The sequence below is a fragment of the Mytilus californianus genome, unplaced genomic scaffold (assembly GCF_021869535.1).
Source record: "Mytilus californianus isolate M0D057914Y unplaced genomic scaffold, xbMytCali1.0.p SCAF_3, whole genome shotgun sequence".
NCBI classification, from domain to species: Eukaryota; Metazoa; Mollusca; class Bivalvia; order Mytilida; family Mytilidae; genus Mytilus; species Mytilus californianus.
The window spans coordinates 55,664,620-55,681,139 of record NW_026262679.1 but is presented as its reverse complement, the minus strand read 5'-3'; the positions used below and the strand labels follow the sequence as shown (position 1 = coordinate 55,681,139).

General features: G+C 33.0%; 1 protein-coding gene across 4 annotated transcripts in view; it reads left to right on the top strand.

The window, feature by feature from the left end:
• LOC127734925 (anaphase-promoting complex subunit 4-like) overlaps nucleotides 1–6,940 on the top strand; it is an 89,415-nt gene extending 82,475 nt beyond the window's left edge. For all 4 annotated transcript variants that reach the window (XM_052244967.1, XM_052244966.1, XM_052244969.1 and 1 more), the window contains exons 25-27: nucleotides 4,749–4,922; nucleotides 6,046–6,154; nucleotides 6,658–6,940. In XM_052244967.1, coding sequence (XP_052100927.1) covers nucleotides 4,749–4,922; nucleotides 6,046–6,154; nucleotides 6,658–6,867 — 493 coding nt within the window. In that variant the 3' untranslated portion in view covers nucleotides 6,868–6,940. The remainder of the gene's footprint in view (nucleotides 1–4,748; nucleotides 4,923–6,045; nucleotides 6,155–6,657) is intronic.
• The last annotated feature ends 9,580 nt before the right edge of the window (nucleotides 6,941–16,520 follow it).

Genomic DNA, 16,520 nt, shown 5'->3' with positions numbered 1-16,520 from the left:
CCTATGATAGTAGTAGGGGCATTATGTTTTCTGGTCTATGCGTCCGTTCGTTCGTCCGTCCGTTCGTCCGTCTGTCCCGTGTCAGGTTAGAGTTTTTGGTCAAGGTAGTTTTTGATGAAGTTGAAATCCAATCAACTTGAAAATTAGTACACATGTCCCCTATGGTATGATCTTTCTAATTTTAATGCCAAATTAAAGTTTTGACCCCAATTTCACGGTCCACTGAACATATAAAATGATAGTGCGAGTGGGCATCCGTGTACAATGGACACATTTTTTTTTTTTTTTTTAATTATAGGTCAAATGCTATTATATATAGTATAATAAGGAGATAAATATTTTAACTATTTTAGTTTTTGTTTTGTTGTTCCCACATAATCCCATAGTTGTAAAATAATACTTGACAAAGAGGATACTTTGGTCTGCATATAGCATTAACGACAGGCAATAACAAAACTGAAACTGCACACGTAATGAAATAAACAGAAATTCATCATTTTATGAAGGTTCTGAATTATAAATAATTTCTTTATTGCTCTTTTTCAACTTCATTTCATTATTCCATTACCAGTAATACCAGGACCTTTAACGTAAGAGCAGTGCTAGTTTTAATCTTATTTCCGTTAGCAAATGAATATATAAACATATATATCAGAAAAAGTAATATACTATAACTCAGACCTGACTATATTCCTGATTTATGGGGGATTCCTCCACGAAAGATGTTGACCTGACTCGCAAAATCCTCTTTTATATTAAACCAATACCTCAAACAAGGTTGTTCCCCAATTATTTCATTTAACATGTATACACACTGCCTGTTTGATTGTAGTTGAACTTTAAGCAACAAAGGTTTCCTTAAAATTTTGAACTAAAACGAACATTAATACATACATTTAATCTTGTAAGTTGGTGGACTGTAATATCTTTGAAGGACGAGAAATATAGAATGCCCTTGATAAAAGAGAGATTTTGGGGAAACACAGAAAGCCAACAAGCTTTGAAGGGTTTGCTACTCTTATATCTCTAGAAACCTTGCATTTGTTTGACAGTCTGGTCCGACGAGGATTTATATATCCCGCACGTTCAAGCGAGCATTTTTCCGGACTGACTTTTTATTAACAGTCTTTGATTTTTTAGGTACTGGTACGTATTGGCTAGACAAAAATGTGAAATTTCCATATGCTTCTGTGTGATGAGAAATTATTGTAAAGTGCTCATTTCATGATTTTTATGATATTTGACAGATTTGAATCCATGTGCATGTGGTTTTCCTTGTATGACGAAATTAACGCGTTCAATGCTGAGTTTTCAATAATAATCCATCCTGTCTCATAAATTACGGGTTGTCGATGTGATTACAATCATTGAGATGAAAATACGAAAATATCAAAACTGGATTGAATATTTTAGACTTTTTATATGGTAAAAAAATCATTCTCGACTGGGACAGCTCTGTGAAAGCAAATCACTGGAGCAAACAGTACAGCATTAACTGAATCAAACCTAATTAATTAGATGGTTACTTGAGACAAAGCATCCACAAAAGCAACAAGAGACAAGAATCGCCAATCGTAGTGCCCTAGCAGGAACTCAATGCTAAGATTAAAACAATTCCAAATCTACGATATCAATAGCTGCAACTCGATATGCCAACAAAATTTAAGAATATATTATCAATAACTTCTGTTGGTATCTTATAGATATAATGGATGTCAAGATTCTTCATGTTTCACAAACAGATGTTGCATCTAAATATTCTTGTCTTTCGTCGTGATTTGTTAAAGCCTTCTGTACGATGATTGTTTAACCATCTTCTCTATAGACATAAATTATTTCGCTATGTATATATGCTTTTTGTTAACTAAAATATTCGACGATTTGCTGTCATCGGATATTTTTATGGAACTTTACAGGCTTTTGTTACTAAACCTATTCAATATGATTTATTACGTCCAACTTCCAATATCGAATTATAGTATTGTACCGGTCAGTCGAACAAGTCATATAGGGTCATTTAAGCCAGGTTGACCTTAGAATAAAAAGTAATTGGTCCCATTTTTACTTGAAAATAGCAATTTAATTTTAAAAAGATGTGAAAATGTTGTGAGCATATTTTTTATTTCTCACCTCTGAACAATATAGGTGACCAATAGGAGTAATATAATATCAGCGGTCAGTTTGCGTATGGTCAGTTCGAAGCATATATTCTTTATGTGCTGTTGCAGCTGTTTTGAATTAAAAATGACAAATGTCTTTATTTTGCTAGATGCGGAAAACTAATTTATTACAACGTTCAGTTTGATTAAATGGTTAGCAGTACATTAATATCCATACTGCCGCGTGAAAAGTTTCAAAATGATTATATGATACCCCAATTTTTCCTCTTTTCTATTTGTTTGTTTGATATGTATTGTTTTGTTTCATTCATAAGTCTTTTTTCAAGTTTGTTTCTAATATTTATGTCTTGGTTCTAAGGGTTTCCTTTTTGGGGAAGTGCTCATTTTTAGATTGCGTGAACAAAATTAAACTTATTATTGATACATAAAATCTTATATGATAATTTTCATTCAACAAAGATTTCAATAAAGTGTGCCCAAACATATGGTATATGTTACTGGTACCTTTCAGTCCTGGTTCAGTTTTCGTGGATGGCTTTCAACGGCGTTTCCACATCTGATATCGCCCAGAGTTTGTTATCGGTCTAACCTTTCACTTACATAGCCCGTCTAAGGGACAATGGCAACAGCAGGATATAGTGTGATGCTACAAATTCGTGAACTACAGTTCAAACATTAATTATCTCGACATTACACTGTATTGTCTCACAACTGAATGACTGCAGGTTAGACTCGAGCGGAGAGGGGGTTCCGAAAATTCGTGTAAACTCAGTATATATGTACTAGTATTGCCTGCAGCATCATCCGAATATGTTTCAACTTAGAACTGAACCTTCACTGTAGGTATTATGTAATATCTGACTTAAAGAGAAATTAATACAGGGAAAAGTTTTAAATTTGTAATTCTTATCAGAAAAAAAAAAACACCCTATCATTAACTTTTATGTCTGTTAAAGGTGTCAGCAGTTAGGCTGTAAAATGATATATAGGTACACGAAACAAAGAGAAACAACAGAAGATGATATAAAATAAACAATGTGTTAAAACAGAACGTAATGTGAACTCGTTTTTGGACGGCAATCACGTCTTCGAAGTTCTAATACTTAATGCGTATCTGTAATGCGAAGCAACGAGACGTGTGCCACCAGTGGAGCAGGATCTACCTACCCTCCTGTGGTACTTGAGATCATATTCTGTTTTTGTTGCGGTTCTAATTGCTCTGTATTTTAGTCTTCTATGTAAAGTGCTTTTTGGACTGTTGTTTGTCATTTCGTCGGATTTAGTTTTTTGCCATGATTATATGTTTTTCTTTGACTTATGGTTTTGATTGTCACTTTGGTTTCTTGTGTACAATTTTTTTTATATATATAAAAAACAAACAATTGGTTGTGCAAAGTTTCGTGCAAATGATTCCATATCGATTAGTATTACCTATACGTTTCTTTAATTTGATACACTTTAAGCAGTAAAGACACAACCTCCCTTTTTCTTGTTCTTTTTATATTTCGTATTGTATGTTGTTTGCGTTGATTTGTTGTGTTTTTTATTATGGAAAAAATTGAAATTGATACTGAAACTGCTGGTTTGATAACAAAAATGCCGGAATCCGAGGAAGTTGATTTTCTGTATGACGAATTGTATGATGAAATACAAGTTAGCTGACGTTAATTAAGCCAGGTTGACCAACAAATAAAATTATTAATTGGTTCTATTTTATGTTAAAATACCTCTTTTTATGGCAAGAGATATGAAATTGAAGTGAACCTTTTTTTTCATTTTCGCACCAGAACAATAGAAGTGACCAGACCAGGTAATTTAATATTGGTGGTCAGTCTTTATTCGTTAGTTTCGCGGCAGATTTTCTTCGTACATATTTTAATGGTCAAGGGTTTCTTCGTTGACAGATGAAACCTGTTAAATATTAAGATATTTTTTTTTATAAAATCAGAACCGCTCAACAACTGCCAAAATAAAAATTGCAACAAAAGCGATTTCTCTGTTTCTGTATTAAGGAATGATGTTAGACAATTTGGATTTGTTTGCAGTGTCTAATAACGAGTGGGGATATTTTTGCACGACCTCCCGTACAACTCCTTGTTTATACATGTATTATCTGCAATAAGCTTACTGCTATAATGAAGTTCATTGTGTTTAAACCGCGGGTATTACATGTTTTATTTATTTTGGGTAAACATGATCAGTATTCATTTTTCATTAAGTTTTTCGGTGAAGAGAGAAAAACATGAATAATCTGATGGCATATACTAGCATGCTTCATAGCGCGACATTGCAATCCTCAATTCCGTTGGTGTCGTCATCATGAAGGTTCAGTCTGGAATTAAAGTTTTTTTTACTTTGTTAAACCTTCATGGAATTTTATGAAACTTGGACGGATGATTATCACAATCAAAAGATAGCATTAGAGTATTTTTTAATAACTTTTTCTCCGTTTTTTTAATGAGAAAGGGACTTCGTTTTTTTTTACTTTCACTTTCCTTCCGTTCGTTCTCTGTGCATTTTTGTCACGGGGAGCACGTGCAGTTATTTTTACGTATGAATAGTTTAATGAAAATATTCAGTCAAAGAAAAATAAAGATAATTACCTTAGATTTTTACGTATAATTACAGATGCAGCAATCATAAAATATTGGACTTGGCTTATTATGATGAGAAGACGTTGTCCTTGTTATTAGTAGAAGATACAACTGACCAGCTGCCAGTCCTTGTCCAGCTAGCCCTGTCTATTATTACTGACGATGTATACACCGTCCTGGGAACAAATGGAGACATCCAATCACAAGTGTATGTACTTACAGACTATTTGTATAAACACCTACGATACAAAAGGGGCATTGTTATGTTTTTATGTATTAGCGTCCGTCCGTCCGTTCGTCAATTTCGTATCAGGTTTAAGTTTTGGTTTAAGGTAGTTAACTATAAAATTATGTGTCACATCAATTTTAAGCATATTACACATGTTCATCATGATGTGAACTTTTTAATATATTTTCCAAATTAGGGTTTTTACCCATATTCGCTACACATAAAAATGTGATAGGGTGAGCCGGACATGATGTTCTAAGGACACATATTCTTGTATAATGTTAGCTTAACGTCGTTTGGTAAATATTTCATGTAGACTCGTGGCAAAAACTAGATTATCTATAAATCAGTTAGGTAGGTTTGATAGGCGGACAAGTTTGAGTTAAACTAGACAGTTAGGGCATGTTGGTTAGAGTTAGAAATATTGCTTAGTAACAGATCATGTATATGTCTCTCATGAAAAATAGTTGAAAATATCATTAATATGTAGAGAAAATAATTCTCGAAAAAGCGGTCATCAAAATGAATGTCATCATTTTGACTGGCCAGGTGCTAATAAAAAATTCAGATACATGGAGTTTTTACTTTACAATTTAGTCCCTCTTTAACTGCAATCTTATGTTTTCAGATTCTAGCTTTTAGCTTTAAAACCATTTAGATTTGTTTCAGAAATCCTACAATCCAACTATCTACTAACTAAGGTAATACTATATATAATACTAGTTGGCGAAATTTAGTTTCAGTTAATCTGAAGTGTACTTTAAATGATCATACTTTCATTGGTAAGTGGTTTTAGCAGTAGTTATGATTTTGCTGTGACAACTTCTCAACTAAGTTAACTCTTTTCTTACAACTCATAGGCTTTATTGAGATTGTAACAATGACTATTTGCAAAACTGATTGTGTTGTTGAGAACAGCATTGCAGTGACAGGCCATGGGTAACTTTTAGTTAAAGTTGCTTTTTCAAATGGTTTCACAATAGCAACCCTTGTTTCAACAAGTACAGCTCCTGATAAAGTTAAAATTGAGATCTTACCTCTTGCAAGCAAAACAATGGATAAGGTGAAGGCATTTTGTGTGATGGAACCATTTATATTACAGTAACTGTATAGATGTAGGAAGTGCAATAGAAAGTAACTGCTTCAGGAAATTAGAGAATATGAAGGCATGCAGCTTTGCTGTTAGTGGTACAAGAAAAACAGCTACTGTGGTAAGTTTTTTCCGCAGTGTTTGCTGTTGACGGTTTGGAATTGCATAATAGTGATAGCAGAACCTTTTCATATGTACATGTATCGTTATGGACATGGTGAAATCTTTTAACTGTATTTGTATACATTACCCCCCTTATTAGAATCTTTTGTTATATATGTAAAATGAACTCTTTTTTTTAAATGAGAGAAACACATTAAAATAAGAAAAAAATAGGTATCACTATGTAAATTGAATGATTAGTAGAAGATCAGTTTATTGAATATTCAGATTTATAAAATTTATAATCTAAAAGTGCAATTCTGCATTTTATAAAAAATAGGTCTTCAATTCATTATACTTTATAGTCTAGGCAATACTGTCAACATGGAAATATTCTTTATACAACCCTGTACTTTTAACTTCCTATATTTTTGTGCCAACTACCGGTACTCATTTGCAGTTTTAAAAAAATTTTGAAAAGGGAATTATTCTGATAATTAATATTGAATTGACTGTTTCCAGTTGTTTTCATCAAGACGTAGAGTGAGGATATTCTGGATGGATGCTGAGGAGGAAGAGGAAGATGAAGATGAGGAGATTGATGGTAGTGGTATGGAGGAGGGAGGTAATATCATTAGCCAGGAAAGAACATTAGATGCCACACCCGAGGACACTGACATGGAAGCTGAGGCTAATAAGGAAAATACAAGTTTTTCTAGCCCACTTAGTTAGTAATAAAAAAATGTAATAAGTGTTCTATTTTTTTATTTTGCTTACACCAATTGTAAAGAAAGATGAGAAGTGAGTGTTTCTTTTCTTGTTTGCCATCATTTAAAAGCTAAGTTCTATGTTAAACTGAGTTCTTCAGAAGTATTTATGACAGAGCATTGGTATTTGTGATGGTGCATTTGTTTCAACATTTGACTTCTTTACCTTTTACACTAAAATATTCGCCATTCCGAAAGAATTAGTCAAACTTTGTTTTACTGAAAGGAATGACCGACTTAGATACACATATTATGTTTTATGAAGGGAAAATAATACTATGTAAAAGAAATCGCTCTATTTAAACAAAACAATTATTAGTACCTAAAACTGATATCATCAAGATGCTTGATTAATCATTGACAGATGCTTGATTTATCATTGACATTTTATTTGAGAACTTGTTTTCAAAAAGCAATCAGCATTCCGTATGGAAACCAACTGTGTTCCTCTTCTTGTCGACTTATTTCTTTATTCATATGAGGCAGACTTTTTACATGAGCTTCTCAGGAACAATGAAAAGAAGCTAGTAGCATTATCTTTTAACTTCACACTCCACTATATATTCAAGTTGATGACGTCCTCTAACTAAAAAATTCAAAGTTTGGTGATTATGTTGAACACATTTATCCCATCATACTTAAAATAAAGGATACCACAGATACCACATATACAGTAATGTCTGCCTCATATCTTGACTGACACATATAATTGATGATAAGGATCTGTTGAGAACATAACCACAAAAGAAATGATTTCAGCTTCCCAATTGTGAACTTTCCATTTTTATGTGGCAACATTCAAGCAGCATCTGCATATAGAGTATAAATCTCCAAATTGATACGATAACCCAGAGCTTGTGTTTCCTGTCATTATTTCTTTGAAAGATGGTTGCTGCTTACCAGGAAAAGCTATTAAACCAAGGATCCCAAGTAAAGTTGAAGTCATCACCAGTTTGTTGACCGTTATGGAATAACTGATCACCGACTTTGTACTTACCATGAGTAACATGACGAATGCAACTAGTTGAGCAGGATCTGCTTAACCTTTCAGAGCTCATAAGATCACCCCCTGTATTTGGTGGGGTTTGTGTTGCTCAGTCTTAAGTTTTTTATGTAGTGTTTAGTGGACATGTTTGTTATTTTGGCGTCTTTCGGATTTTGCCATGGCGTTTTCAGTTTCTCTTCGACTTATAAGTTGTGAAAGTCCCCTTGGTACTTTTGACTCTTTTTTCAGTCTAGAAAAGTTATGAATAATTCAACAGAGACGGTCAAAGATCAACAACCAACAAGACATTCCTTAAATGACACACTGGTATGACTAAAGACAACCAATTGCGAGGTTCTTGACTATGGACAGGCACATGGACATGTTGCGGGGTAAATTTTGGTAGTTTTGGTACTCCAAACTCTGCTTTTGATCCTGATTAGTGGAATGAATATCAAAAGCAACATAGAACTTACATTAAACATTCAGTTCAGAAGAGGCACCTAAGTCAATAATACTGGTAAATATACTCATCATAGATACCAAGATTAAAATTTTGTACACCAGACGCGCGTTTCGTCTTCAAAAGACTCATCAGTGACGCTCGAATCAAAAGAGTTAAAAAGGCCAAATAAAAAACGAAGTTGAAGAGCATTGAGATCCAAAAATTCCGCAAGGTTTTGCCAAATACAGCTAAGGTAATCTATTCCTGAGGTAGAAAAGCTTGGTATTTCGAAAATTCAAAATTTTGTAAACATTTAATTTATAATTATGACCATATCAATGACAACTCATGTCAACACAGAACTACTGGACTGGTGATACCCTCGGGGAGGTAACAACCACCAGCAGTGGCATCGACCCAGTGGTTGTAAATAAACTCATCATAGATACCAGGATTAAAATATTGTACGCCAGACGCGCTTTCGACTTCAAAAGACATTCGAATCAAAAAAGTTTAAAAGGCCAAATAAAATACGAAGTTGAAGAGCATTGAGGACCCAAAATTCCTAAAGGTTTTGCCAAATACAGCTAAGGTCATCTATTCTTGGGGTAGAAAATAGGGTGTCTTCCTCGAATGCCAACATTTTATATGTTACCTATTCCTTGAATGCCAACAAAAATATTTCAATGGATGTTTATATAATAACAATAGGTGTTTTTATAAGTATTTAACTGTTAAAAATAATTAGTGAACTTGATAAAATTGCAACATTTTATCACTTTTTGAAAAGATAAAATACTAGATTCTAGGGTTAAAACTATTATGAGTTTTAATGAAATAAAGAAAATGAAAACATTTTTATTACTTTTTATTAAAAAAAGATATTTTATGAATGCAAATGTTTATTAACATAAGACATATTAGAAATATTAAAGACATGTTAGTTAAATACAATTATTTCAAACTATAAAAAGAATATTGGAGATTTATTTAATTCTATATCATTTTAAATATTATATGGTTAATATGAAATATATGAAGATTTCAATTGAATAATTAATTAAACTTTAAAAATCATCAGAAATAATTTAGTAAATTTGATAACTTCCAAACTGGAAACTCTACAAAGTTTCAAGAAAAATCCATAAAATAGGGTAACAAGAATTCCGATGAGTTGCGAACATAATAAACACCAATAATATTGTTGTTCTTTTTGTTATTGTCTTATTTATGTCTTATATTGTACTATGCTCCTTGTGAGCTCATTTAATGCAAATAAACATCTTCTTCTTCTAAACACCTAAATAATAATATTTTATGAATCACTTACAATAAAAAAAAGGATGTAGTATTATAACCAAGAAAAATATCCTGAACAAACTGAACAAAATTAAACATAGTAATCTTACACGTGATACAAAGTTTAAAGAAATCCCATCAAGTAATATGGGAGGATATTACAGCACACACAACAATAGAAATATTGAAAAAAAAACTTCAAAGTCCAAAAAGGCTATTGCAGAATTTGTGCAAACTGGAATTCCTGTCAATATACACATGTTGGCTTTGTGATGCAACACTTTTCAAAGTTTCATTATAAGAGAATCCATATTTGTTCAAGCAGTAACAGCAAAAAATGATATTCTTGAACATGAATTAGATTTAGCTACCTGTAATTTACCTATCTATTTAATTAGTATGATTGTTTTGATAAGCATGGACTTTTGTTGTGATAACTACTTACACCTATTCCTTGAATGCCAACATTATTTTACAGGTAAATTGTCGGTAGATCAAAGGATGTTGGTTTCAAGGAATAAACCGAAAATAGACAAAACAAAAAGGTACAAATTAAAACAATAAAAATAATACTTGATCAAGGTATGCTGACAAGCTCAAGCTACTTATCTGATATGACAACATATGGTTATTACTCGAATATCAGCGACTGTACTTCGAGATAGATTGCATACAGGTAATACGCAGTGCAGGAAATCATTAATCCCACTTAATTTGGGTGAACTCGGGTTCTCGAGCTTGAAAGTTATCAGTTCCAGCTTCATACTTGTATCTTTGTGTTGCTAATATTATGTGAAACATGATAATAAACTCGTCATAGATACCAGGATTAAATTTTTGTACGCCAGGCGTGCGTTTCGTATTCAAAATACTCATCAGTGACGCTTGAATTAAAAAAGTAAAAAAGTAATGAGTAGTATTTGATAGTTCATAAGCAAGGAAAGGAGGACATGAAAGTAACCACTACAAGTTAAGCATATCCGTACTTATTCGATTTATGAACTTTGATTTCCATTAAGACGTATCTAATAAAACGAAGCGTGTTGACCCTTATACATGTAGTACCATTGTTTTGGCTGATACCATACTTCAGTGACAGTCTACCAGCTGTTGTCATTACATAACAAGTCAATAAGTATGCATATTTATTGTAACTTATTTATAGTTTTTTTTTTAAATCTGATGATCGAGTCTAGTTTTCTTTATGCAACATGACGCTTTTATAGCCAGTTTTAGTGCATCAGTATTTGAGACGCAGTACCATCTTTTGGGCTGATACCATACCTCAGTCCACCAGCTGTGGTCATTACCTAACTAGTCATTAAGTACGAATATTTTTTTTTTTTTTTATAGTTAGTTTAAAAATGAGATGAGAAGTCTAGTTCTCTTTATGCAACTTGACGCTTTTATTGCCATATTTAGTGCATCAGTATTTGAGACGTAGTGTCAGGTTGCTTGGCAGACATATGTTTAAATGTGACTCATACAAGCTAGTACATCATACCATGTAACAGTATCATTATGTCAGTTTTATATTTCCTGCATTAATTTCTCAACATACAAGATAATAAGGCACATAACATGCAACACTATAAGTCTACCACCAATGGTATGTTTATATAAAATACGGAACACTCCAATATACGTATCTTACAATCGCCCTTTCCCCTATAAAGTCGGGAAAAGAAACTTAAAGTTAAATATAAAATAAGGAGATGTTGTATGATAGCCAATGATACCACTATCTACCAGAAACAAAGGCCGAGGATGAACAACTAAACAGTATTTTATATCAAGTTAATTGCAAATTGTAGGCACAACATAAGTTACCAATTACATCAGATCTTCACAATTCATGGAAAAACTTTTTTAACACTTGAACGAACTCTATTGAGTATTAATGTCATTTCAACAGCCAAGCATTATGATTTAGGATGATCCGCTTTGTGAGACTTTTGTTGTAAAGGTGTTAGCGAAAAATCGGGAATAAAATAGATAGATAGAAAGAAATGAACTACTTGGGATAGATCAAAATTTCTATAAAGTTGCATTACTATCAGTACATCTCAGTTTGTCGATCACTTTGATGCGCTTCCCTCTATGTCATGGTCCAGCAACTTTGAACTTATTAACAATGTTGTAGTCCATCAGATCGTCTTTTTTTCGGAATTTTCTGCAGATAGGCGAGACGTATCTCTGTGTCAACAGTTTATTTTTGTTGATATAAGTAAGATGCAACATTCATGATTATACCAGTAGTTCAAAACTCGTAAATCCATTTATAATATACAAATCAAGATAAAAAAAAATTGAGATGTTCGTGTGAACTCCAAACAGAGTGAGACCGAGTGACTTGACAGGGTAAGCGTCTCATGATATGTCCCGTCATGCAAATCCAAAATGTCACGATAGAGAATAAGACATAATCGGTAAATAAGCATCGATTTCAGTCGTTCTTCCTCATAAACGTATGGCGCCGAGTTCAAAACGTATATGGCGTTTCTATACTATTTTTCATGAGATTCGATATGGTGATATGTTTTTCTGTGGACGGTTAGTCGGAGGATTCGAGGTTAAAACTTCGAATTTTCATTTTTGTCTAGTGTACAGCAGGTTATATCAATCTAGTACAAAGCAGGATATATTCATTCTATATTTGAATATGGCATTGACTTGAATATCCTTGTAATATTTGTTGCTGGACATGAAACATACGCCTACCTCTCAATTAAACAATCAATCCATAATTAGATATGATTGAGATCAATTGTTTGAGAATTCAATTACATAAAATGGGTGGTAGCAATGACAATTAATAAGGCCTAAACAGAATAGTCAAATACTTTAAACTTTTAATCAGTTCATAAAATGTTACCACCACTACGGCGATGGATTACATCGAGTTGATCAACTGGGGTTTGATGTCCTTGTGTTTACAACCACAGAACGTTATAGGCAATGACGATCGGTCTTCTTACAAACACATTTTATAAGAAGGGCATTGATAGTGTTATATATTATTTAAAAATACCTGAAATTTGGATTTTTAAATTAAATTACAATTATTTTTGTGCAAATGAACCTGACAGGTATTTGGGAGCGTATAACACTGTTTAAAGTACATATAATCAGACAAACAACTTGTGCCAGGCTTATGTTGGTAGTAACTGACACCAAGTGTCTACAAATAATTTATAAATCTAATACTTAGGCTTTCATTTTTTTCTTCAAAAGAACAATTTTTACGCTTTTTATGTTTATTTTAAATTCACTATTTAAAATGCGGTTTGCAAATATTGATGCTTTACATTGTTACTTTGATCTTATAATAAAACCGACAAAAATAAAATAAATTAAATTAAATAATACATGCTTGACAATTTCTGGTTTCTGGTTAAAAGTTTATGATATATTATTATGTAAACACTGATCCTAGTGGCGGTCTTTATCAACTTGTTGATATAAATAGTAGCATTCTTAAACCTATTACCAATTGCATGCAGAGATCTGGAATTCTGGTCCAATCTCTGGTTCCTGTCACTCGAACCAGCACGGTCATCAAATGAAATGTATCGTATCGCATGCCATATATAAATACATCACTAGTCATGAGGCTCATAACGTTTGTGCGGTATAGCAAGTATCAAGACAAACAACGTATCGAAACCAAGGAAAACAAACCTGTTGGATTTACAGCACAGTAACATGCCTCAACTGTCTTTTAGTTCATGCTTGCCATACGTGTGCGAATTCGTTGGTTTGAATTCCGTCCGTGTCAAATCGAAGACTTTAAAATGGGAATTCAATTGCTGCTTCTCCGCGAAACACTGTAAAGTATGAGCAAAAGCTGTTTAGCTCGGTGTCATAATAATCTGTCCGGATAGAATAACTTGTCTTCCTGTCGAGTATTACCATAAGAGCTAGAAAGTTAAAAACCGACTCAATGTATCGGTCTGGTTGGTAACAAAGCAGGATATATTTATATGACATCAACTTTTATCTAAAAGTACATAATAAAGATGACAACAACAACGACTACAAAAAGGATCTAACAAAATGAAAGGGCATTTCTGTTTCACTACTTATGATCACGGATCGCGTTATCTTGTAAAATCTCCTCGGTAGTTATTTTAAATAGCACAAGGAACATACCATATTACATTAATTAAATAGTCGTGGTGGTATTTGTAAATGAAATTCAACTAAATATGATTTAGAGCGTCTTTAAATTGATATTGGTTCACTTTAGATGTATCGACAGATATCGAACTTCCTTCATGGTTTTTGACATTAAAAAGATCAATAGGTAGTGAACCCTTTTCAGGAACATTTAGTCCCAGTTTTCAATTTTTGACAGGGTAATTAAAGATATGAATATCCATTTAATTTTTTTTATCGTAAGATGTTTAACAATCAGTTTCCTTTATCTTGTAGAGTATATAATTTTCTATTCAATGAATTAATGAGCAAATACAGTGCAAAGACCTCGGTTTTATTCAATATTATTTTCATGAACAAAGAGAACAAAGCATGAAAGAGGTAATAAAAAAATCACGAAGAAAAATAAAAATGAAAATGACAAAAAGAGTAGGGAAAAACATTTGAAAGATTACATTACAAATAAAAATTACCATTAGAATAAAGAAAATTTAACATTTTTACTAAGGGTTAAAAATTTGGTTCAGTATTATAAGAATATCATACTTCGTAACATAAAGTATGCATTACTCATTTGATCATTGATAACCGCCTCGCTTGCTCGGCTCAAAACACAGGAGGTCCCTGGTTCGATCCACGACAGGGCAAATCCAACATCTTGAAAATTTGTATTTTCTGCTATTCCTCTAAACACGCAGAGTTTAGGAGTAAGAACAAATAACTTGTGGACTCAGAGTCAGAAAATTGTGTTTAGTTGGAGTGACGTGTTTCATCTCGGACTGTTACTTTGTGAAAAAGCTCGTTGTCTAGGTCTAGTACAAATAGGGTTAATATCCTTATCACATTAAATGTTTACGTCATGATATACATATAATATTGGAAGTTAACCAACAATCTCTGAGTAGTGATCACTTTACATAACGGTTATATCGCCCAAGAGTTGACACCACTATTTATATCACCGAAGCTAAGTTTTTAATAAAAACTTATATCGCATATCCTTTCATAATTAAGAATGATAAAGAATGGCTTTCACACGTCTAGTATCAATCAAATAATGAATAAAACATAAAAAGTATAACAGAAATTATCTCCCCCCCCCCCCCCCTTCCCAAAAAAACAAACCAAACAAATATTGGACAACACAACTCAAAATAGGTGTAATTGGTCGATGTCGAACCACACTTTGTCAAGATCGTCTGACTTTGTACATGCACAAAATCTGGTCGGGTTAAACCAGTTTTACGTGCGCAACAACTCTCCCCTTTGCCTATCTAAATCCCGGTACAGTGCAGGGCCCGTATGCATAAAGTTACTTAAGTTAAGATTTGTTCCGAACGGCCGGATTTTTCTACATGTCCTACGATAAATTAGTATTACGATTGGATATCTTAACTTAAGTAGCTTTATGCATACAGGCCCTGCAGGTTCAAACAGGATGACCACCAACTTGAACAAGGAATAAAAGAGGGCACATAATTTGGAAAGCAGGGCAAAAATGTGCTCCTTACTGAAAGAAACTAGCTAAGGTAGTCACAGGCTGAGTCAGCTTTTGGTTGAATACTCAGAAACAACATTTGTCGGAAGAAGGAATTATTTTAACTGATTTAATTAGAAGATCACGCCATGATGTTGAAAGATGTACGAACTTTTCCCAGCGTAAATATATCATTTGTCAATGCTTCAGTTCTATTTACGACATACGTATAGCAATAAAAGGTAGGATGAGAAATATCATTGCCTTCAATTCTGTATTCTTTAATTTTTTAAGCCATTTTTCTCTATAAATTTTTCCCATTTTTCTGTAGTATCAGCACATTATTATCTATTCTGTAAACTCCATCCAGAATCGAAGTCATGTCAGATAAGATGTCGAAATCGACTACGATTTTGTTTAACATATACAAAAGTTTATGATACCAGTTACCTTATAAAAGTTCCTGTGTCCAAGGCTATTATCATAAAATTATGAAATATTTTAATCTTGGAACAACAACATTTTCTCAAAACCAGAAAACTCATTAATGATAGTGAGTTTACAGTAATTTCTTTAAGACATTCACCAGTGAATTATTGTGTGCATTAGAGGGATTTCTCTGAAAGGGGGAATACGAAAAAGCATTCATATTTGATGCATTAACATTTATAAAAACACATTTAACCTACAGTGTGTTTGCAGAGTCAGAAAATACTTTTTGCAGCAGATTCTTGTTCACATAATGTTATTATTAAAACAAATGGTTGCAAACTATACGCAATAGTAAACACCACGAGCATGAATCATGCAAAAACTGTTTGATGATAAGAGTAATGATCCAATTTGTTACAATGTAATTAAATTTTATTAGTTTAAAATCTGCCACCAACGCTAATTTTTTTTATTGATCACTAACATTGATATATGACTCGCGGAAAGCACTGTCGGGTTTCCAAAATTTAGTCTCGGAGAACATGATTTATTTATTAGTTGATTGGCTTTGAATTAGCTTTCAGTACTGTAACTGCGAGTACTCTTATAGATCTGTACTTTGTGTCTTTTGTCGTTATGTTCGTTGTGTGTTGTGCTTCGTGGCAATCTGATGAGTAAAGCCATTTTCCAGCTTATGTTTACAGTTTGTTCTTACGTTGTGCTGCTATACCATTGTTCCAGGCTATGGGAAGGTTGAGTGCTCACAAAAATGTTTAACCCTGTCACATACTTTAAGTGCCTGTACCAAGTCAGAAGCCTGTA